This window comes from Telopea speciosissima, chromosome 7 (genome assembly GCF_018873765.1).
Source record: "Telopea speciosissima isolate NSW1024214 ecotype Mountain lineage chromosome 7, Tspe_v1, whole genome shotgun sequence".
NCBI lineage: Eukaryota > Viridiplantae > Streptophyta > Magnoliopsida > Proteales > Proteaceae > Telopea > Telopea speciosissima.
Window position 1 is genome coordinate 57,200,906 of NC_057922.1, and position 24,421 is coordinate 57,225,326.

The 24,421-nt window shown below is 38.4% G+C and overlaps 2 protein-coding genes across 3 annotated transcripts in view; both read left to right on the forward strand.

Moving 5' to 3' along the window:
* Positions 1-1,087: 1,087 nt before the first annotated feature.
* LOC122669486 (mucin-5AC) lies at positions 1,088-3,457 on the forward strand. Its single transcript, XM_043866253.1, has 3 exons — positions 1,088-1,143; positions 1,268-2,632; positions 2,976-3,457. The coding sequence occupies exons 2-3, from the start codon at positions 1,283-1,285 to the stop codon at positions 3,147-3,149; spliced, it is 1,524 nt and encodes a 507-aa protein (XP_043722188.1). The 5' UTR covers positions 1,088-1,143; positions 1,268-1,282; the 3' UTR covers positions 3,150-3,457.
* Positions 3,458-15,640: 12,183 nt separating this feature from the next.
* The window catches only part of LOC122668975 (putative GTP diphosphokinase RSH1, chloroplastic), a 39,734-nt gene continuing 30,953 nt past the window's right edge, over positions 15,641-24,421 (forward strand). For both annotated transcript variants that reach the window (XM_043865580.1, XM_043865581.1), the window contains exons 1-2: positions 15,641-15,717; positions 15,846-16,036. In XM_043865580.1, the coding sequence (XP_043721515.1) occupies positions 15,693-15,717; positions 15,846-16,036 (216 nt within the window). In that variant the 5' untranslated portion in view covers positions 15,641-15,692. The remainder of the gene's footprint in view (positions 15,718-15,845; positions 16,037-24,421) is intronic.

Genomic DNA, 24,421 nt, shown 5'->3' on the forward strand with positions numbered 1-24,421 from the left:
TGGATCAAAATGGTACAATGTTTTGAAATTAAAGGGGCATTTACAATTAAAAATGTTATAGGGGGTATTTGAACAAATGGGCATTTTCACAGGGGCATTTGTTAAAAACCCTAAAATATAAGGCATAAAGGATGTTGCTTGGTGTCGTGACCTTATGTACAAACACAAGGGATAGCAAAATGACCACCCCACTTTACGTAGGATACCTGGGTTTGCGCTCCCATTGGCCCCCGCGACCAAACAACGTTTTATCTCCCAATATATAATTAAACATCAGTGTTGCTAGGTGAACTGAGATAACTCTATCGAATCTTGAGTTGACTTGAGTAAAGGAACCTAGAGTTGGGTTGGGGTGTTAAAAATCGAATTTTTATCACCTCCAATTCGCTGCCTGCTTCAATTCCCTCCAATTCCTCACATAGGAGCAAAAATGACCACTCTACACCACCTTGGGCAGTGTGTTTAGACAGGGTGTAGGGTGGTCATTTCCACTCCTATGTGAGGAATTGGAGGGAATTGGAGCGGACAGGAATTGGAGGTGATAACGATTCGTTAAAAATCGGCTCAAATTGCTCTCTAGTTGGGCTAGGTTCACGTATGAGAACGGCTCACAGTCGTTCAGGTGAAATCTATTTCACGTGGTCACATGAAGTGGATTCCATCTGAACGGCTGTGAGCCGTTCTCATACGTTCATGTACGTGAACCTGACTCGTTGCACCCTTACATCGCTCAGCTGTATCAGGAGTCGGAATGGAAAATCTGAATATTATAGGGGCAAAGATGGCTTTACATTTGAAGAAAGAAGCAACATTAACGGTGAAGATCAACTCTTATAATTACCAAAATGCCATAGTCGATGACTCGATCTTACACTTGCCGGCTGCCGCCGCTTTCCTTAAAATAGAGAGAAGGAGGAGAGGAGAGGCCAGAAGAAGAGAGGAAACTGGAAAGGCCAGAAGAGGAAGCAGCGTGTAGTTCGGCATCAAACCGGCACGACCAAGCTTTCCCTTTCTTCTCCTACCATCTCTGTACAAAGGATAGGGGAAAAAATCGAGCAAGTTAGCGATCGGTTCCTCTTGATTTCTTCTGTCTTGTTTCTTCGATCATCTTCTCCACCTCCATTTCGACCTTCCTTGATTCTGGTAAGCTTTCTTGAATGATTTAATCTCATCGAACCATTCTTTTTGTTGTTTTCTTCGATTCTTTGTCGGTGTTGTGGTCGTCCACGTGATCTCAGACTCAAGAGAGATCTCTTCCTCTTTACAGATCTGGGTAGAAACGATGAATTCTAACTTCGGAAAAGCGGGGAATCCACAAAAGGGTTCCAATAACTTCGATTTCGACTTTGGTCTCGGATCCGGTCTGGGGAGCAATCGTCCCCGCTCCCTCAACGATCAGAAACATCAACAACAGCAGCACGGATCTCCTTATTCCTTTCCTTCTTCTACTTCTTTCTCGGCGACGCAGTCAAAACCTGCATCCTCTGCGTGGTCCATGAACAAACCCTCATGGACTCACCAGCCGGCCGCGACTCCCGCCGCACTATCCAGCCTAGACAAACCTACTTCTATGGTCGGGGATATCTCTGGGAAGAGTTGGACCTCCGCTGCTCCTTCCGCTCCTAGCGCTCGTCTCGGAATTCCAGAGAAGAATCCCAATTTATTTGGAGATCTTGTCGGTTCGGCTCTCGGTAAGACCAGCGGCGCTAATGCTCCTTTGAAGAACGCCGCCCCTGCTTCCGCAACCTGGAATTCTTTCTCCATGGGTAATGTAGCCGATTCCCTGCCCAAGTCCAATTCTACTGCTCCTGCTACTACTGCCGCTCAAATGAAGAACACCAGTTGGGGATCTGGTGCAAATTTTGGGAGTTATTCTACTCCCACTAACAGCAGCAGCAGCATTAACATCAACAATAATAATCGAAACCTTGGGGGTCCGTCCATGAAAAGTGGGGCTGGTGTCTCTGCAAGCTCGAAGAAGGATCCCTTCGGATCTCTTGTGGATTTTGGATCAAAGCCTGCTGTTAATAATGTCAATTCGGCGGCCAGTAATAATTCTAATGCCGGTGACGGCAACACATTCGGAGCCTTCCAGAATGCTTCTAAATCTAGCACTCCACCATTTCAATCTGATGCTTTTCCTGCTTCCATTAACAATCCCATGGGATCGGCATCCAATTCTGGCCCTAAAATGGATACTTTTGGAATTCCTACCCAAGAATTTTCTTCTCACGAGCAGTCTGCGCCACAATCCACGGGCCTTGATCCGCTGGATTCGTTGTTCTCACCACCGTCTGTCTCTTCCTCTGCAGCTCCCACATCATCTGGTCCTGCTCAAGTGGATGATTGGGGATTGGGTTCAGAGTTTGGAGGGAATGACGATGGAGGTACAACAGATCTTGGAGGTCTTCCTCCCCCTCCATCTGGGGTCACAGCTTCATCGGCAAAGAATAAGGGATTAGACAATTACAAACAAGGTCAGTATGCTGATGCCATTAAGTTTCTATCTTGGGCAATTGTGCTTCTAGAGAAAGCTGGCGACACTGCTGCCATTGTGGAGGTCCTATCCTGTAGAGCTTCGTGTTATAAAGAAGTTGGGGAGTACAAAAAGGCCGTTGCCGACTGTTCAAAGGTATGGCTCTCGCTTTAATTTATTTCCTTTTTTCTTCCTCTTGTTTGTAAGATTTGATTTTTTTAGTACTCCTGGGATTTCTCATCATGTCTCCTTCTAATGATCGAACTGAACCTTTCCATTTACTTCACGGAGGACCAAATAGTCTATAGATTGATAGAATCAAGCTGGCCTTAGTTTCCCAACTTAGTAGTGCATTGGCTTCTTTTGACTGTTAACCCTCCAGGAAAACTTTAACTCCATAACTGATATTTGCACTCACCACCTTTAAAATTAGTGCCAATTTTTTTGATCATCATATTGCCCAAAAGTGGGGAAATTATAGTTTGCAATTTGTATGCAGGTGCTAGAACATGACGATACCAATGTATCCGTGCTAGTACAGCGTGCACTCCTATATGAGAGTACTGAAAAATACAAACTGGGGGCCGAGGACCTAAGGACTGTTCTAAAGCTCGATCCCATTAACAGGGTTGCTAGAAGTACAATTCATCGGTTGAATCAATTGGCCGGCTAGTGAACTTCTTCTGGTATTCCTTCAAATAAAATCTTGTTACATTTTCTATCGATTCAGAAAAATATGCACACAATTTTGTTTCCCTTTGAGGGGTAATAAGGTTTTTTGAAACATGGGTTATCTGTTGACTATTTTGTCCGTTAGGATGATGTTATTGTGCATTATCACTGTGTGTTGTATCAAGTTTGATTGTATTGCTGGTTAATGTGTATCACATTCTCATTTATTTTTAATTTTAATTTTAATCCAAATAGCCACTTCGAAATATTGATTTGGAAGAAATGCAACATTTTGGATGTCTTACACATGTGTGGAAGAGTAGTTTCTATTAGCATCTTGTAGAGATTAATGAAATATTAGGAAAGAGAGCGGACCTCGGCACAACAGTAAGGTTGCTCCATTGCAACCTAGTGGTTGTGGGTTCAAGTTGGGAAACAACCTCTCTGTGAAGTGGGGATAAGGCTGCGTACATTATATCCCAGCTCTAGACCCCACATTGAAGGGACCCTCATGCACTGGGTACGCCATTTTTAGTGAAATATTAGGAAAATATGGATGGCTCTATCATTCTTTGTTTCTCTCTTCTAGATTTGATGAAGCATACAATGGAAGTAGTAGTTGCTTTTTGTTCAAATTTGATATGAATTGAATCTGTTACTGCAACCTGATTATATATCAGAAGTGGGGAATAAATATTTGGGAAAATTACAGGATTACTTACTTATTATTATCCCTTTACAAAACTATCCACTGAATGTTTAACTTAACAAAATTATGCAACATTGAGTTTAGGTTTACAAAACTACCCACTACAGTGTCTCTTCCTCTCTTACCTACTTTGTTTGACATTTTTACCCCTAACCCTGCCCCTGCCTTCTCACCCCTCCCCTCCCCTCCAAAGCGGTTTTGCTGCGGCCAGCTTCATACAACAAACCCGTGGACTCGGCAATTCGGGAACTCAAACCCAGGAGGCTAAGCTGCGTGGGCTCCCCACCTGTCCACCGGAACTGCCATCATCGGCAAATACTCCAATAGAGCTGTTGCAGCGAAGGGTGTGTGTGTGTTGCGGGTAGGGTGGGGTTTGGTTGGGGAGAAAGGACAGAGGTGGTGTGGCAAGGCTGTGGACATGGTGGATTTGAGAGAGAGAGAGAGAGATGTTGCAGGGGAGAAGACGGGTTGCGGGGTAGGTGTGCAGAGAGGATGAGTTGCAGAGTGGGTGAGCCAAGGCATTGAGGTCATGATCTCAAGAGGGCTTTTGCTTCTGTGCTGTTTTTATTAGAGAAGAACCCACAATCATTTTCTTCTGAAACTATACAGATCCTGTTACAGTCAATGAAGTCAGTGCTGCCCCTGTGTTTTCTTTTATCAAATCTATGTTTAAGAGCAGGTTTTTCCTCCTTTTAGTGTTGAAATTAGCAGGAAAATGGTTGCTTTATTGCATTCTTGCGGGATTTTAATGAGAATTGTAGGATCGCCTTGGATGAGAGATTGGATTACATGAAGCCTGACTTGGTCGCTTGTAAGTTGTAATGCTGTGCCTTGGAAGGGTGGTGACGTGGTGTTGTGATCTGGGGTCAGTGAGTGATGCCCAAAATGTTTTGGAGATCATGTCTCTCTTGAGTGTTTGGCCAGATGAATCAAGTTTTAGATTTCTTGCATACCTGTATGCTTTGAAGGGGCTTGAAAACAAGATCATTGAATTGGAGAAGCTGATGGATGGTTTTGATATTCCATCAAGACGAACATTGTATGTTAATCTGATTAATGGTTATTTGAAATCAGTCAGTTTAGAATTTGTTCCTGCAATCACTGTGTAGTTTGCAAGAGGGAAAGATTTGAATTTTGCGGAAGAAACTTGTGGCGGGATTGTGAAGGGGTTTCTCTTCAGAAGGGAGGTGTCAAGGATTTAGCGAAGTTGATTATTGAAGCTCAGAAGTTGCAGTCTTCTTCGATCAGTATTGGCAGCTGCAGATCTGAGTTGGGGGCATGTGTACACAGGGGCATGGCGATGGGGTGGCAGGAAGAAGAAGAAACGGAGGAGAGGTGGGGGTAAAACTGTCAAAAAAGGTATTTAGTTGAGGGAGAAAGTGAGAAACACTGTTTGGGTAGTTTTGCAGACCAAAACCGAAAACAGTGTATTTTTGTTAACTAAAACAATGGATGGATAGTTTTGTGAACAAACCTAACTTTGTGTAATCTTGTAACTTTCCGTAAATAGTTTCCATTTTCACTGAAGTCTCAGCAGCTGTTCTGCGACTCAATGTGGTAATCTAAAAGCATAGGTGATAAACTGTAGGTAAGATCAACAATATGAATTTGGTAGGAAACCTGGACCTTAAAATTTTGAAGAATCCTAGTAACATGAACAAGTTGTGCGTGTGAACTCTACCAACTGCTGCTCCAATTAAATGTGGGCTCCGAAATTCTAAATCCTATTTTGTAAATGCTTGCACTAACTGGCTGGGTTGCTCTCATTCTTCACAATTTGGCTATGGAACTATAGAACTGCTACATTTAAGTGGGCTCTGAATTTTTTTTTTGTTTTTGGTAGAAAAGTGGGCTCTGAAAGTCGAAAGCCTATTTTGTAACTGCTTGCACTAACTGGCTAGGTTGCTCTCATTCTTCACACTTTGGCTGTGAAACTATATCAGGCAATGCCTAATATTCATATAAACCTATATAGTGCTGGGATTGAGAGGGGGGCTTCAGACATTCTACACTCGTCAGAATGGGTTTTTTGTCATTTATTTTGATACCAAGCCTTATGGAATTTTGAAAGAATATTTTAATTATAAATATTCTAATATTTTGTTTTGGATTACACCATGAACGGTATCATTTAGCCTGGTACGGAATCACAATGGAGCAAACCGAGTAAGGATCTGATTTTGATACCAAATAATAAATAGGAGGGGACTGTTCTGGATGGGATTCTCAATGGTATCAATACTGAAATACTGGTTAGGTACTAGAACCTTCAATAGTGTTTCAAAGGGTATATTTAATGTTTTTGTGTTTAAGTTTAATGGTTATAGTTTGATGTGTTTTTGTGGTCTTTTTTCTTATGGAGGTTTCAACTGATGGACCTTTAGTTATATTATTATAAACTTGTTTGGTAATGGCACTAAAACTATATCGAGCCTTGTTTATTTGATTATCATTAATTTTGTTGTTATTTTGAGAAGGTTACATGTGATCTTTTAGAGAGTTTGACATAAACACATGAAATTCTTCATGGTTTTGTATTTTAATTTGCTTTTTAGAAGGACAACTTAGATCTCATGATTATGTTAAAAAAAAAAATAATCCATAATATTAATAATGTAACCATTTCGTTAAGAACCATTTAAGTTCTTCTCCCTTTTCTATAGTGCTTAGAACCGTACCGGCATGTCCCATTAATAATTCGGATCGAGACTTAAGTTTGGTCCCATTAATTAAATGGTACGATTTTGGGATTGATACCTTTGATACTTGTGTCAGTATAGATCCATCTCAATTGACACCCTTACTAAGATGTTGACTTTCAATTGAAATGCAGTTGGTTAAGTTTTGAAAATCTGGTGAAAAATAATGAGATGGACAACTAAAAATACAGAGGAATATGCCACTAAACGGGAAGGTATCAGATTGAATCTGAGTATGAAATTTGATATGTGGTCAATCTAGATTACAACAACAACGTAGCCTTATCCCAACTAAATGGGGTTGGCAACAGGGATTCTTGCTCTCCAATCAGCTCTATTCGAGTTTCTCGATACAAAGTATAATCTATGCTTGTCTCTTTTCCCCTTGCTCTTATAATTATTTCAATTTAAATCAAATCACTCCATTATATTGGGGCATCTAAAGGCCTCTATTAAATATGATCGTGTCACCTCAAACGATTTTTTCGTAGCTTATCGTGTATCGGAGCTACTGCCAAATCTATATTTTAAATACAAGCTACATTAATCATTCTTCCTCATAACATCTATTAATTCTAGACTCTTGGATATTCATACATTTAAATTGCTACATCATCCTCTCACATTGCAAAACTTGATGTTGGTCTCGATAAATCCTCACACTTGTTGGTTTAAAACAATGAAAGCATCATTGGGAAGTGTATCCCTCTTGGTTAATGTAAATTTCTAATCAATGCTAGAGTTTCATTATGTTTTAATAATATATATAGGGGGCGGTTTTCATGCACGGTCGCGTATAAGAGGAATTTTTTACACTGGATTTTAGTAACCGTGAGATTGAATTGTTTTAATCTGAATCATCCAAGAATAAAGTAATGATATATACTTCTCCTATACGGTTACTCTTTCAAATACGTTTGTATATATCAACAATAAATTAAAAAAAAGGGAACTAGACCGATTAGAGAAAAAAAAGGGAAAATTGTTTCGTTCCCTACAACTCTCTTTTTTTTCAAATAATTTATTTTGGGCCTGCAACTCCTTTTCGTTCTCTACAATTCTTCTTCAAACACTGGTTTCTTTCATCTCCATCTCATCTCCATCTCAACTCTCAATCGACCACACGAAAAGTACTTGTAGCTCCACGATGCAATCGATCAATGAACTTTGGAAGCAGGGGATAGGGATTTATTACAAGCCAAGGAATCAAAATGGGGAAAGGATTATTACAAACTGATTTGAACAAATAAAAACCAAACAAAAATGGAAACTGAGACTTCAAGTGATGCTAGCAGAACCGCTTAAACAACGGGCAAACTTCACGAACTGCTCCATTGCCTTCTTCACAAATGTTGCGGATACCTCCCAAATGGAATGATAAGAACCGGAAATGGAAGTGGAGAAGTGGGGGTATTTTGGATTCCAAAGACAAGAAATCAAATACAGAAATGGAAGAGAAAGTGGCTCGGTAGATTTGGGTTGGGATTTTAGAAGATAGGAAAGATGAAAGAAGATTAGAAAATGAATGGGGAAATGGATCACTGATTGATGTTGGTGGGGTAAAACAAAAATGGAAGAAGTGGGATTAATGGATGGTTTTGGTGATAGACTAATGGAAGGTGGGTTTCAGTTGAATGGAAGAAGAACAAGAAGAGATTCGTGGGGTTTAGTTCAAAAGGAAAAATAAGAGAGGATGAAAAGGAGGCAGCAGCACTGGTCAGCGTCAGCGGCAGCGGCAACAAGCTTGGTTCTTCCCCGGCTTAGAAAGGGCCTGCGATGAACTGTCTCAGACCAAACTCTCTCTCTTTTCCTTTCTCTTTTTTGTGTTCTCTCTCACTTTGTTATTTTTTTTCTCTTCTTGTATCCGATTTTCGCTTTGTTTTTTTTTTTTTTTTTTTTTTTGTGAATCCTCTCCACTCAGTCCCTCTTTTCTCTCTCACCTCCACAGTGACGGCCACCCCTCTTTTAAGATCAATAGGCAATGGAAAATGGGAGGGGTTGGGGGGAGAGGCAAACCTCTCTGTGTATCCTTTCCCATTGATTCTCCCTCTTCCTGCCACAGGTTTCCTCGCTTCAACGCAATCAACAGGGTCAGCATCGGCGACGAAAGCTATTCCCGGAGAGCACCAAACATCAGAAACAACAGCAACAGACATGGGGTTCGTCAACGTGGTGGGCATCGTCAAACCCTGCTAGTTCTTCTTCGTGTGTGGGTTCCGCTGCTTCAACCTTCCTCACCTTCTTAGCTTGCATCTTCCACGTATTTGAAAAAAGGAGTTGCAGAAGAAACAAAAGGAAGTTGTTTGAAGAGACAACATATTTGAAAAAATAGTTGCAGAAAACAAAGGAAGAAGGAAGTTGTTTGGGTTTTTTTTTTTTATTTTTTTATTTTTTATTATTGTATTTTTTAATCATTATTGATAAATACAAAAATCTTTTACAAGTATTTGAAAAGGTATTGAAAGGTAACCGTAACCGTATAGGAGTTATCTACAATTACTTTATTCTTGGACGGTTCAGCTTAAAACACTTTAATCTGACAGTTACTAAAAACCAGTGTAAAAGATTCCTCTTATACACAACCGTGCATGAAACTTTTAACCATATATATATATATATATATATTTTGATGAATAAGGTAAAAAAGTTTCCATGTGTGGACTTAAATTTTTTTTTTTTTTATAATAACATTTGTTTTAAATAAATATGACCAGTTAGTGCAACCATTCCACATACTTCTTTAGAAGGCAAATCCAAAAAAGTCCGTGGATGGAGTCAACATGGATTAATGGTCAAGTTCAAATTATTGGATTTAAAAAACTAGCCCAGTTATGTGCAGAATACATGTCATTTATGTCATAAGAATAGAACCAAAAGAGAACACTTTTGTGTCAAGAACATTCTAACGGAACCGGAGTGTAATCAAATGGATCCAAGTATGCAATTGTTCTTTCAATTACAAATCAACATCAATTGTTGAAATAGAGCTGACATATCTTCAACCAGATAGACAATTAATTTCCTTAAAAAAATCAGCACAAGGAAAAAAGAAAAAGAAAAAGAAAGCATTAATGAAATGCATAGGTTACCTCATCAATTGAAATATAAGTTTTTCATCTTTGAAAAAAGGAGTATCCAAATTAGCTTAAGTGTAACAAGTGTATGAGAATAGTTTTTCTAGTCCATGAGATTTAGAGGGTGAAACAAGACATGTACAAATTCCTAATATGTAGCAAAATTGATAATGCTGAAACTTTGTCGAAGGTCCTCCATTTACTAGCTTTTTGCTGAAATGGAGTTAGTCAAGTAGCAAACAATGCTTTGAAAATCTAGTGAAAATGATTTTTTTTTATAAAATGGATAATTGAAAATACAAAGGAATAGTACATCGGAAGGTATATAATTGAATTTGAGTCTAAAATTTGATATGTTACCAATTAAGGCCGTTTCTTAGATATTCTCATACATTCAAATTGACACATCACCCTTCCATATGACAAAACTGGATGTTGGTCTAGATAAACCCTCTACACTTGCTAGTCTAGAACTACTTTTGCCTCAATAGTCCTTTATCTATTTAAAAAAATCGAAAAGCATACTATAACAAATGAAGTTTTCCTTGGGAAGTGTATCCCTCTTGGTTAATGGACATTTTTAATCAAATACTAGAGTTTCATTTTTGTTTAGTAACATTTTGTTTTGAAAGGGAAAAGAAAGTGAACAATAAGTGCGACCATTGCGCATACTGATTGAAAACAACAAAACCACATTTTTGTTAGTGCTTTTAGATTACAACTTGTTTTGATGGCAAATCCAAAAAATTCTTGGACGAAGTCAACAATGATTAATCGTCAAGTTCAAACTACTAGGTTTAAAAAGCCAGCCTAATCATGTGTAGCATCAATATGAAGAACATTATATGTCACCTATGCATATTGCACATACATTACATTTGTTAAACACAGTCGTATTTTTCCTTTTGTATGATAACCAATTCATTATACTTGATGTGATAATTACTTATCAATTATCCTATTTTTTTCTTATCAAATTTTATAAAATATTAAATAATTACACATTTACTTAAGAAAAAAAATGCCACTTCATGGCTATATCATGATATGCTTCTTTGCCAATCCATGGAATTTTTTTAAAAAATCTATGAAAATGTGAATGAATAGGGTTTGCTAAAATAGTTAGTAATCAATAGTTTTTGGTTGGCAATAATCAATATGCCAATTAACGTGGCCATTAATCAATGATCATGAAATAATTTATTTTTCTTTATTTGAAATATAGATCTTTCATGAACTCATCAAGTGAGTTCTTGGTTGGAGTCAATAAGGTTTAATCATTTAGTTCAAATTACTGGGTTTAAAAAGCCAACCCAATAATGTGCAGTGTTGACTTGATGAATATTTCATGTCACTTATGCACATTGCACATATATTATGTATATGTTAGACACACTCAACTTTTTCCCTTTTTGTAAGGTAATCGATTCATTATACTTGATACAGTAGTTGCTTACCACTTAACTTTATTCCCTTATCTAAATTTATAAAGAATTTAATAGTTACACATTTACTTATGAAAAAGATGCTACTTCATGGCTCTGTCGAGATAAGCTTTTTGGGCAGTCCATGAAATTTTGCCACATGGTAGAATGATGTGGTAGTTCCAATAGTTGGATTGATAGTGGATGAACTAGATAGGCTGTCAAATTTCATACTCAAATTCAATTAGATACAATCTCATGTATTAGTATGCACTCTCTCATAGTTTCAGAATTTTAATATTCTATTTTCATAATCGGCAAAACCTTTTGGGCTGAAACTTGACACATGAGTAGGAGAGAACTAGGGGTCAACTTGCTAAAAAAGATTAAGCCTCATCCTACACATCATGTGGCAATTTTTTGGTCAGATATTTAATCAGGTATACCTTATTCGCATTTATACGGTAAGTTTTAAAAGCATTGGAAATATGATTACAAGGGACTTACTAAAATAATTATTAATCAATAGTTTTTGGTTGGTAGTAATCAATTTGCAAATTAATGTGTCTATTATTTAGTAATTATGAAATGATTTATTTTCTTTATTTGTAATGTATATCTTTCGTGAACTGATCAAGTGTCTACTTATGATAATACAAGTTGGTTCACCATATGATGCAAATATCACCAAAGAGATTTATTTTGATGGGAATAAGTCTAAAGTTAAGTTATATACATGTTGGACCTTTGGTCCCATGGGTTTTTCTATGCAATAAGACACTTTTATGTGCATAAAATATGGGTATTTAGGTTCCATATGGGATTAATTGTTTTAGTTTCATAGTTAGTTTTATTTTGATGCTTTTGTTCATAAATTGAACCGGTTAAACCAATGGTTCAATTTAAATGATTTTAGTAGTTTTTTCTTTTAAATGTTTAATGGGGTTGGATTAAGACTCTGTTTTGAATCTATTTCAGTTTCCTAGTTAGTCTAAGTTACCTAATAAATTAAGGATTGGGTTTGACCTTTTATTTTTAGTGTAATAGTCTATTTTTTGAATCTTTTATATAAGGTTGTAAGGGGGGCAAGTATTAAACATAAATTTTGATAATAATGAAAAAATTTTGCTGCTCTTCTTTTCCAGTGAATATTTTTGTTTTGTGTTTGATCAAGACTGGTGGGATTGATATGTGATCCAATCAACACCTTGCGGTGTAAAGCCCGGGTGGTTCGTTGGTGGGATTGTGTTTAATCTAATTGACACTTTGCAGTGTGAAACCTAAGTGATTCTTTTGAAACTCTCCTTCAAATTCTAGTTAAAGATTTTATTTTTTATTCAAGTTTCTCAATCAAACAAGCTACTGCCAAGGGAATTCTGCAACAACAGTAAATTTGAATCAACCCAACCCTATTCTTTTTTCTTCGAATCCTCTAAACCACCAAACCCTAACATCCCCTCCATTTCTGAACATCATTCCCATAACCCAAATTTTGCGCAGACTAAACTAGCCATCAAAATACCATCATATTTGGACTGAATTTCCCTCTCACCCTAAGGAAACTTGATCCAAACCCCTGCCCTAATTTCCTCATCCTAAATCCTAGCTTCCCCTATTTTTCTCTTTTCCAAAACCCGAAATCCTAAACCTAAGTTGTTGCCCATTCAAGTTTACTCACTTCCATCCATTAAAACATCTCAGGACCTTCACTGATAGACTCCCTTACCCCAACTTGACATTACTCATACATCAAACCCTAACCCTAATTTCATCAAAAACCCTATTTTTGATCTAATTGATTCACCTATTCATAACAGATCCTAGTTTATTGGTTTCTTATTGATCTCCTACCAATCTAGAATTACATTACCATATAAGCAGACCATGTTTTATATATTGTTTTAAAATTTCAATTTTTATGATAAAGTTTACTTGTATGCTTATTCTGTGGGCCTAGTTTTCATGAATGATTCCATCATGATAAGTTCTTCTAGATGATCTTAATATTTACGAATATGATCGTGTTGTTGTGGCTCAAACATTGTGGATGTTTTATACTTTTATATTTTTCATCATCAATCGATATAGAAGTTTCGACTTTCCACATGATTTGTATATTTATTCTTTTGGTTCTTCTTATTCGTGGGAGTGAGTGACAATTTTGATATTCATATTGTTAATTACCTGGGGAGGACTCAAACTAAAGATTTTTTTCACACAATAACATATATAACAATTGACATATGCTAATCAAAATAAGTAGCTTTTAAATGACTAGTCGTTGACAACTATAACTTCTTAACAAATTATTAATCCTCCCTCCCTCCCTCTTTGTGCTTTTTAACAAAGATATTTTATTAGATTCTCGATAATGCTCTTATTTAATCGGATTTTCTTATTGACACCCCTTAAGATATAAATTGATTTGTAATCTTACTTTTTTGTCTTTTTAATATCACACATTTTTTCCAATGAAGGTAAATATTATCATTTCATATGTGTATTCAAAAAATATGCAAGGCAATGGTAGTTTTTGATAATGAGATAATGATAACAACACCACCAACACCAACTCAGCCTTATCCCAAGTAAATGGGGTTGACAATGAGATATCATAAGTCATTTCTAAATTATTTTGAAATCCCTTTTATACGCTTAGCTTAAAGAATTTTTGGGAATAAGACAAAGAACAATTAAAATGTGTTAAGTTCTAAATACACCTATAGAAGTGCCATTTAGACACACCCATTAATGCCCTTATTATTCATCTACACATTTATTGTTTTTACTTGTTATAATTGTTTCTCTCTACCACATAAACAAGATTAATAAGGGCAATATTGGAAATAAGGATTGAATTAGTGGGCAAGAATGCAGACTTGACTCACAATACTCCAGAGTCTTCAATAAAAAAGTAAACGTGCCCGTAATCATTGTAGCCAACTAGATACCAAGCTGTATTAGGAAAGTGGGACCCTTACAAGAAAGATTGATAAAAATGAGATTCTCATCAAACATAAAAGAAATAGATGAGAAAAGAATAATAGCCACCTTATGGGGGTGTATTCAAAGAAAAGCAATTAGAGCTTACCTACTCAACACAAAAGTAGTAGGCCAAACCAATGCCAATATCTATCAATAAAAAATAAATAAATGTTATTTTCTTTCAAGTAAAGCAGTCTTTTTGTAATGAAAGAACTAATTACTATCTTATGTAAACATTAACCGATCATTTTGAAACAATCATCTAATTTGATCCCTATAGAAATCCTAGGACTTTTAGAGTTCTCTTGATGTTGTATGCAATATAGTCTAACACATGGTTGTTTAATTGATAGAACTTAGCACTAAAATTTGGTAGACATGGTTTCCATATTCTTACGCTTTCTTGTCGTTCATCTTAAAGTTGTAGATCATGCTCCTTCCCCCCCCAAAAAAAAAAGGTTTATAGATCATGCACAACTTGCTATCAAGTTGTATTTGTATTACGTTAAGAAATGGCAATGGATTAACATTTCAATAAAATGCTTCAAGAAAGATCTACATGGTGGGATCATGGAGTTGAAGTGGATCATGAATTTTAATACTTACATGGTAAATTCAAAGGTTTATATCATCCATAGACTTCAGCCCATGAGATGGTCTGACCATCCTTGTCAATCTTGTGGTTCAAAACAAAAAACTGTTTAAACTTCGTCGACAAACTATTAGGAAAGATAAAGATTTTAGGTGAAATTTTTTTTTTTTTCACCGCATGGTGAAGGCTTTTCAATAAATCTATAGTTATTGTTACTCCCCCTATATGTTGGTGGTCAAGAACACTTTTTACTATTCTTCCACCCATCCATGTGCAATGATGACCATAGATCTTACATCTCTTATAAGGGAAAGAATTGAGCAAGAATAATTTTCACAGTAATTTGAAAGGAATTGTTTCAAATCAATTTAGGGTTTTAGGAAATAAAGTGGGCAAAGCAATAACAATTTATAAGAATTGTTTTAGGAAATAAAGTGGGCAAAGCAATAATAATTTATAAGAATTTTTTCCCGGGAATTAATTTTTCATTTTTGGTTATTCATAAAGAAGATTTCGAAATCTGAATCATTGAAAGGATAAATCGGGGTATTTAAGTAGTTCATATGAAATCCTAGGGGCATGAACGTCAATTAAACTGAAAGAAAATGGAACGAAGATGACAAATGGGAAGAGAAATATATAAATATCTTCAAGAGACACGGGAAGTTGGTGCTTGTGTGGTCTTGGCGGAACGCTCTCAAGTCTCAATTCTACTTCTTTGAGTTCTCTTCATTGTCTCTTTCGTTCGTCGACCTCTGCCTTCCCTGGCCAACACTCCTCTGTAGATCCTTCTCTCCTTCGAAAACCTTGGTCTTCTTCCAAATTGAATTCGAAGGTTTTGCGAGCCGGAAGCAAAGACATACAACTTAAAAGAGGGATTGGCTTTTGCACGTTTCGATTCAAGGCCGAAGGATTAACAGCTGAATGAGTTAATGGATTGGCAAGAATATCTTGTGCGGCTTATATGAGGAGTTCTCGTTCGGCTTCGTCGATTCAAAGCTTGCGCTATTTCTTTTGTTTGAGTAGATGAGATTTAGCTGCTCCGATGCTTTCTTGTAGGAATGTCTTCTACTCTTTCTATGTCAGGTGCGTTTTTTCTCGTAATTTTTTTCTTTCTGGGAAGAGTTTCTTTTCTTCTATATTTCTATGCTTGTTGCTAGGCACTTCTTTCCTGATTTCCTGCGAACTCGTGGTTGTGAATTTGAATTCTGCAGTTTCCGTAGAATGCGTGAACATTTGTAAGTTGTCGAAAGGGGATGGGACGGGTAGGTATGATTGTACCATCCTCTACTGCGCCTGGAAGCCTCCGAGGGCCCTGACTGGCTTCCTCGCAAGTACTGCACATCATCCTCACTGTTCTTCGTTGCTGGATGGGCGGCCCAGAAGGCGAAACCGGACGAAATCCGTAAGTTCTTCTAGTGGTCGTTAGATATTATCTTTTTGGTTCACTTACCAGCTTCAATGGGATTGGAACCTTTGCTTTCATTCATAGAATCCTACATTTCATATTTTGCTCCATTGCGACCTAGTGGTCGCGGGTTTGAGTCGGGAAACAGCCTCTCCACCAGGGAGGGGAGGGGGAGGGGGAGGGGGAGGCTGCATTCATTATGATCCTCCCCGGACCGCAATGGCAGGAGCCTCGTGCACTGGGTACTCCTTTTTTTTTTATTTCTACTGCTGTTCTGCTTTAATAGAGTAAGAGCTTTGGGTGGTTTACTTGTTCTTGGTGGCGTATCATAGAATATTTTTAAAAGTGGGTCCCGACATTGCATTCCTGTTCCTCATCTAAAACGTCCTTATTATCTTCTCTAATTATCTTTAACTGGATTATGCTGGTTGATGAATAAGAACAATGGACTAGCTTCATACAAGAATAGCTTTGATTTCTAGATTTCCCCCTTTTAATTTGGACAGGGTTGTGATATTGTGAACCCACCATGGCATACAACTAATGTAGCGGAGAGCGTGTAAACAAGAAGAAGATCACAGTCTTCAACCTATTGAGTCCGGAATCCATAACTAGAGAAGAGAAATCTTAAGAAAAAACAGCTTTGTAATTCATTATTGAATGAAAATCAACTTACATCAACATATAGTAGACTTCAACTTTCTAACTACAACTCTAATCAAAATGGTAAGGAAAAATATGAAGTGGGAAAATCTTATTTAGTCTAAATTGGACTCTTTGAAAGCTAAGAAACTACCAAAGATAAGGATATAGATAAGAATCCAAGAGAGAATCCACGAGCACAGACTTAATGTTTTCGGACTCGAAGTGGCTTTGACCTCCCTTGGTTCTCCAAGAAACTGAGTGCAACCTATTCTACATCAATCTCCTCCACTTGATGAAAACTTGCCCTCAAGTTGTTTGTTGAAGAAACAAGTTCCTCTAGGGCATGGTACTCGAATATGTCTGCAACATTGAATGTCGGAGATATGATCATAGTTGTCACGGCGTCTAGGCGATTAATGTCGTCCTAGATAGATTTTAAATCTACTAGGAGCCAGGTAAAACAAGAGCTGTTAAGCTACTGGTTTGGAGGGGCAGATTTGAGGGAATCTGTTAAAACTTTGGTGAGGCTGAGGATATTGGGATTGAATCTTACAGGGTAAAGCAGGGCAGGTTTAGGGGAGGCTATTAAATTAGGTTTGGAGAGATTTGGATGAGAATTTAAAAGTCAGAAAAAATTAGGGTTTTGGGGAAGGAGAAGATGGTGAGTTTAGGGTTTATAGTGGAGGGTTTGGTCCAAGGTTTGGATCGAGTTTCCCAAATAGGGAGAGGGAGGTTCGATCCTAATATGGAGGATTTTTGAGGGTAGGTTAAGTCTGGACAAGTTCTAGGTTATTTTAGGGTTTAATGGATATGAGGGGGATATTGGGTTTTGAGGTAGGAAATGGGGCAGAACATAGGATCGAGTGGAAGGGTTGATAAGAAGAAGCTAAGATTTAAACATGAGGGGATTCTAATAAAGGAATGAAACTAGAAAAGAGATTTCAGGAATGATAAGCACTTACTGGATTGGCAGAAATGGCAAGACAACAGTTGGAGATGAAGAAGAGAACCTCCCGATCTGAACAGATGCAGGGAGTCAATTGGAATACCACCAATCCCTCACCTTGAGTTCCACAAGGCACACTCACAAGGGAGCTGGGCAGCAGCAACAATGGCAGAAGTTGAAACAGTTTGTTAGCAAAATGAATAGTGGGGAGCCTCCCACGATTTACTTAGCTTTAATTAGGCTGAAAGCCCAAAACCTAATAAGATCCTCTAAGGACCAATAGAAAATAGGCTAACTCCTAGCCAATAGGGGTGAACCAAAGGTTGAACCTGGTTCAATTTAAGTTTACAAAATAAACCTGGTTCAAATTAAGTTTTACAAAAGAGGCTAAGCATAGAATAAAATTAAGACAAACCAAGGCTCCTCAATTCAATCGGCCCTAAGCTTAGGGCTGTCTCTTCTTCTTGCGGATGCTTGGACCTGCATCAGCAATCCAAGGCGTTGGAGAGGGTCCAAAATCAAGGCGACACCAACAAGGCGCCCAAGGCGACGCTTTGACAACTATGTCTGATACAGGCAATAGTTCTTGTTCTTCAATTTATTATAAGTACCCTCGAAAAACGCTCCTTTCTGAGATGAACCATCACCATATCACCTTCTCCAAACACTTTCAGACATCGGTGCTTGTTCGCATTCTCCTTGTACTCATGGTTTAAAGTATTGGTCTGTGTCATATCGTACCGGCCAATAAGTATCGGTATCGGTTGATACCAATATGATACACATCTTTTTATGAAATCGATTTGAAGTTCATAGATAAAGAAAAAAGGGCTGAAACAGCCAAGTCAAGCTGGACAAAAGAATGAGCTTGGTTAAAAGCCATTAATGGCTGTGAGAGACAGGTACGGTTAGAAGCCGTGGGTGAGAGACCCATCCCTATCCCCCTTCTCCTATCTATCCTTTTTCTTCTCTTCTATTTCTGCCATTGATTCTCTTTCCCCCTTTCTAATTCTCTTATTTTCTGAGTTGTATTTGTTTTATTTGAGACCTACTCGAAGGCCCTTTGAAGACTTCCATCAACTAGTAGTTTGGATATTTTCTGGGCAACAGTGTGATGCCATATCTTCCAGATCCTTAACCATTTAGGCCCTATCTAAAGGCCCTTCGACCAGGGTTGTAGGGCTATCTGTGGCCTGGCTGCTGAGATACAAGAAATATCCACTTTCTTGACCTAGATCAAGATTGGACAGATCTGGGATTACAACCATCAACTCAGGCTACTGTTTTGGGTATTCACTACCGTTTGGGGATTGTTTCCTGTACTGTTGTCTGAACCTATATCAGTGTTTTATTGGGTTGTTGTAGATCCTGATTGGGCTTGGATAGTTCCTATCTAGCCTTACATTAACTTGGTAGCAGAGCCAAATTGGACAAAAGGTAGGGTTGTCAGTTGCTGAACTCAATTTCCCAATGAAGGCCGATCAAGCAAGTTTGATTCGATAACTCCACTAAACTCGTGGACAAGTTTTGTTTCAAGATGGGAAGAGCTGATGTAGATCATAGGTCCATGTGTAGCCACAGAAACAAGCCCCAAAACCAACCCATTATCGTTGTGGGATTCAACTGCTGTGGGAGACAGCCTGGTCTGCTGATGTGACAGGTTTTTGTTGGTTCAATGGAGCATCTCATAAGGTAGCCCAGTCCAGATTGCGTGGAGATTAGAGGGAAGATTACTTTCCAGATTTATTAGCTATTGACTTGCTGATTTGTAGGGGATTTTAACAAATCTCATGAGGGCCTAGGAGGACAGCTATTGATCTTGTTTATTTGTTGAAATTTTTTTCCAAATTTAGAGTGGGCCTCATGGCCAATACATGGAGGAGGCTTGGATATCTTTTTCCAGATTGCAAGGTCCTATATTTTAGGGAAGATATAGTCCCTTTCGTTGGGGGGGGGGTTATTAGTTAAAAGATTCATTTCTATTTATTAGGTTGCTTATTGTAATTAGAAGTTTCCTTTTCTAGGACTCTTTAGTTTGTTAATTAGATTGGGAGTGGGATACCTCGTAAGTAGTTTCTATTTATGATAAAATTCAATTGTGAGGGATTCTTTTCCATGCAAGGAAGGCACCCTTTTATGTAATCGATTTGAAGTTCATAAATAAAGAAAAAAGGGCAACAGCCAAGTCGAGTTGGAGAAAAGAATGAGCTTGGTTAAAAGCCATTAATGGCTGTGAGAGACAGGTACGATGAGAGGCCGTGGGTGAGAGACCCATCCCTATCCCCCCTCTCCTATCTATCCTTCTTCTCTTCTATCTCTGCCATCGATTCTCTTTTTCCCCTTTCTAATTCCTTTATTTTTTGAGTGGCATTTGTTCTGTCCGACACCTATTCGAAGGCCCTTTGAAGACTTCTATCAACTACTATTGCTGCTATGAACAGAGGAGACCAATCAAGGCCTGCAGGTATCTATTCTGGAGATTTTTTGGGCAGCAGTGTTGATGCCAAATCTTCTAGATCCTTGGGCCTTTATCACCCATCTTTTGAGGACCATTCAGGGCCTATCTAAAGGCCCTTTGACCAGGGTTGTAGGGCCATCTGGCCTGGCTGCTGAGATACAAGAAATCTCCACTTTCTTGACCTAAATCAATATTGGACAGATCTGGGAATACAACCATCAACTTGAGGCTACTGTTTTGGGATTCACTACAGTCTTGGGATTGTTTCATGTACTGTTGTCTGAACCTATATCAGTGTTTTATTGGGTTGTTGTGGATCCTGATTGGGGTTGGGTAGTTCCTATCTAACCTTACATTAGCATCTCTAACACTTCAATGTTTTAGGAAGAGCATAAGGATTTTCTTTTGCTGTGGCCAATCCCCAATTCTGTCTCGTCTGACCACTTCCACTCCCCAAATCTTGGTTTATGGTGATAGCTGGTCGAGACGGCTCTTCCACTGGTGTTTTACCATGATTTGGTGTTGCTGTTCAGGACGAATCAGGTGTTGAAAGTCTGCTAGTCATCTGACCTCTCGCAGGCGGTCTGCCCAGCTGTGTCTCAACTCGAGTTGCCATCTTGACAGCATCCGTCAAAGTCCAAATCAGCTGCAACATTACTTTTATCTTGGATCGCCAATCGCAGACAACCCATAAACCTTGCTACTTGTTGTAACTCGGTTTCGGTTAAATCGTTGTGCGAGGAGAGGCGATAAAATTCTTCTGCATATTCTCTCACATAACAATTTCTTTGTCTGCAATTCTGGTATTGTTGAAATAATTCCTGATCATAATTTGGTGGCAGAAATCTCGCTCTCATCAACTGCTTCATTCTCTTCCATGATTTAATCAGTACCTTGCCTTGGTGAGTTTTGGTTAATTCCCACCAAGCTAATTCTCCACTCTTAAGCGTGTAGGTGACAATCTTAGCTTGCTTATCCTCACTGATCTCCATATGATTGAAGAACCTCTCTACTTCAAGAAACCAATCTAGAAAATCTTCAATATGAAGTTCAAGTTGACCATTAAACGCAGGAAGATCTATGTTCATCTTGAAGTTTCTAAAGTGTTGATCTCTGAAATCCCAATCAGTTCCAACGTCACCTTGCCTTCCGAGACTAAAATCTTCGATCTCCTCATCACTGGAATCACTGGATGCTGGAGGTGCTTGTCTATGAGCAGGGCAATTGCGAGCCCCTTCGGCGATAGGAACCATGTCGTTTCCGCGACACTGTGGTTGAATTTGTTGCAGACTCTGCCAAATGCTGCAGAGTCTTTGACAACTGAATCGTCTAGTGTTGGAAATTCCTGAAGTCGGTCATAGTGACCACTTGATCTCCGTGAGCACCGTCACCGGAGTTGATGCTGCCCGATACACGTTCTGCCATTGAACCAGGGAGAAACCTTGTCTCTGATACCAAATAACATAGTGGACAACGTGTAAACAAGAAGAGGATCACCTTCTTCAACCTGTTGAGTCTTGAATCCACAAGACGAGAAGAGGAATCTCAAGAGAAAACAACTTTGTAATTCATTATTGAATGAAAATTAACTTACATCGACATATATTAGACTTCAACTTTTAACTATAACTCTAATAAAAATGGTAAGGAAAAATATGAAATTGTGAAAATCTTATTTAGTCTAAACTGGACTCTTTTAGACCAAGAAACTACCAAAGATAACTCATGAAAATATAAACATAAAGATTAGAATCCAAGAGAGAATCCACGAGCATGGACTTAACGTTTTCAGACTCGACCGGCTTTGACCTCTTTTGGTTCTCCAAGAAACCGAGTGCAACCTGTTCTACATCAAAACCTCTGACCAAAGTTCAGACATGGGAATGAAAGAGAAAGGAAAAACAAAAGACTGCATGTGGTTCAGACCTTAAATTCCAAGAGGAGGTATTTCATTAGAAATTCATGGAAGTTGTGTACTACTGTGGGTTCATGCTTTCCTTTTCCCCAGGAAAGCAGTTGAGTAGTTATTGGCAGTTGATGGATGATTCTCCGAAGAATAAGTAGCATTAGTCAATCTACTAGAGGGATGGGGAATTAACATGAAAGAAACACAATAAATATAGGAGGGGAATAAATAGTTGTTGACAGAGTGTTGTTAAGAAGAGGGAAAGAAATAAGAATGATAAGAAGAAACTTATTAATTTTATTTTGGACTTCCATTTGGCTTTGAACAAAATCTTGAGACTTGGGTGAATTTGGTTTTGAGCTTGATTAAGTAAGCTTGAAATGAGATTTAAAACATTGCGTGAAGATGAGTTCCAAACCCTGGACTTCGGTACTTAGGATCATGCAAGTTGTCTTGACGTGTTTCTATTTAGTTACTGAACAGGTCCTAGAAGAATTCTAGCAAGAAATTCTTTGGAAGCAGAGCTTCATTTAATGGGCGTTCTTTGAGAGATGAATTTTTTATATATAAGAATTTGTTGGAACCACTTCCTCTAAAGGGCCGACTTTGTAGGAAAGAGAGGAAACAATATGTATATCATATAGGAGCTCTAACATGGCGGACTATCCAAAGGGGGACATGGATGGAAAAATAATTTCAACACCTGCCCGCTCCCAGAGGGACTCGATACCATGACCCCTGCCTGCTTTGATATCATGTTAACAAAACAGAAAATAATGGCATGTTTGAATGATCGATTTGATCAAGCAAGCCTTATATTTATAACATTAAGAATTACATCCTAATGACAAAAATACCCCTAGCTTAGCCGACTTAACTAGACAGTACATAAAACATATTATAAAACCCCAAAAGGACCAGAATACCCCCACTGTATTCTGGTTTACATTATTCAACAAAAATGAAAGATGAAAGTCAGAGGAAAGATGATAGCCCAGGAAATTAGGAGAATCTCAGCTACATGGTGTTGACAACGTGGATCCTTGCCCTCCAACAGGCTCTATTTGAGGTCATACTTGGCACAAGACCCAAACTATGCATGCCATTCTTCACAACCTCACCTATTGTCATTTTAGCTCCTACAATCGGAATCAGATCACTCCTCCTTAGGGGCGTTCCCAGGCCTCCGTTGCACATGGCCAAACCAACTCAGCCGACATTCTCAGAGTTTGTCGCTGATAGGGGCAACTCCCACGTCAGCTCTAATACGTTCGTTCCTCACTTTATCCTTCCTAGTTTTGCCACACATCCATCTTAACATCCTCATCTCTGCAACACAAAGCTTCACTATATGGCACTTCTTAACTGCCCAACATTTTGCCCCATACATCATAGCAGGTCGGACAGTAGCCCTATAGAACTTTCCTTTAAGCTTCAGGGGAATGTGTCGGTCACGCAGTACTCCGGTCGCACCTCTCCATTTCATCCAACCTACTTTAATTCTTTGAGAAACATCATCATCTATGTCACCTTCTTTGTGCATGATAGATCCCAGATATCTGAAATAGTCACTTGGTGGTATATCTCTCTCCTCAATTTTTACTTTGTCATCATCTCGCATAGTGTGACTAAAGTTACACATCATATACTTCGTCTTTGATCTACTAATCTTAAATCCTCTTGTTTCCAAGGTCGATCGCCACAACTCTAACTTAGCGTTTATCCCTGCTTTTGTCTCATCCACCAAAACGATATCATCAGTGAAGAGCATACACCACGGTACCTTGTCTTGGATGTTCTTGGTTGACTCATCCATGATAAGCACAAACAAATAAGGACTTAGGGCTGATCCTTGATGTAACCCAACTGTAATTGGGAATTCCTTGTCCTGGCCTGCTAGATCTCACACTAGTCACCACTCCCTCATACATATCTTTAATTATTTCTATATAATTACTCAACACCCTCTCTTCGCAAGAACATGCCGGATTAAATCTCTAGGGACTCTGTCATAGGCTTTCTCCAGGCCAATAAAGACCATATGGAGATCCTTCTTACTAGCTATATATCTTTCCATGAGTCTCCTCAGTTGGTAGATAGCTTTTGTCGTGGATCTACCTGGCATAAAACCAAATTGATTCTTTGAGATATGAGTCTCTCTTCTCAGATGGGCTTCAATTACCTTCTCCTAGAGTTTCATAGTATGACTGATTAGTTTTATGCTTCTATAGTTAGCCAGCTCTGGACATCACCCTTATTTTTGTAAACTGAAACTTCAATGCTTCTCCTCCAATCATCTGGCATTTTCATTGTGATCATAATCTTGTTAAATAACTTGGTTAGCCAATATACCCTACACACTTCTATTGGGATTTCATCCGGGCCTGGTGTCTGGCCTACTTTCATCTTTCTTAAGGCTTCTTTAAC

Excerpts from the sequence above, each read along its gene's own strand:
- LOC122669486 (XM_043866253.1), top strand. The coding sequence starts at position 1,283 with ATGAATTCTAACTTCGGAAAAGCGGGGAATCCACAAAAGGGTTCCAAT. Across the intron at positions 2,633-2,975 it reads CCGTTGCCGACTGTTCAAAG|GTGCTAGAACATGACGATAC; the intron begins GTATGGCTCTCG and ends ATTTGTATGCAG.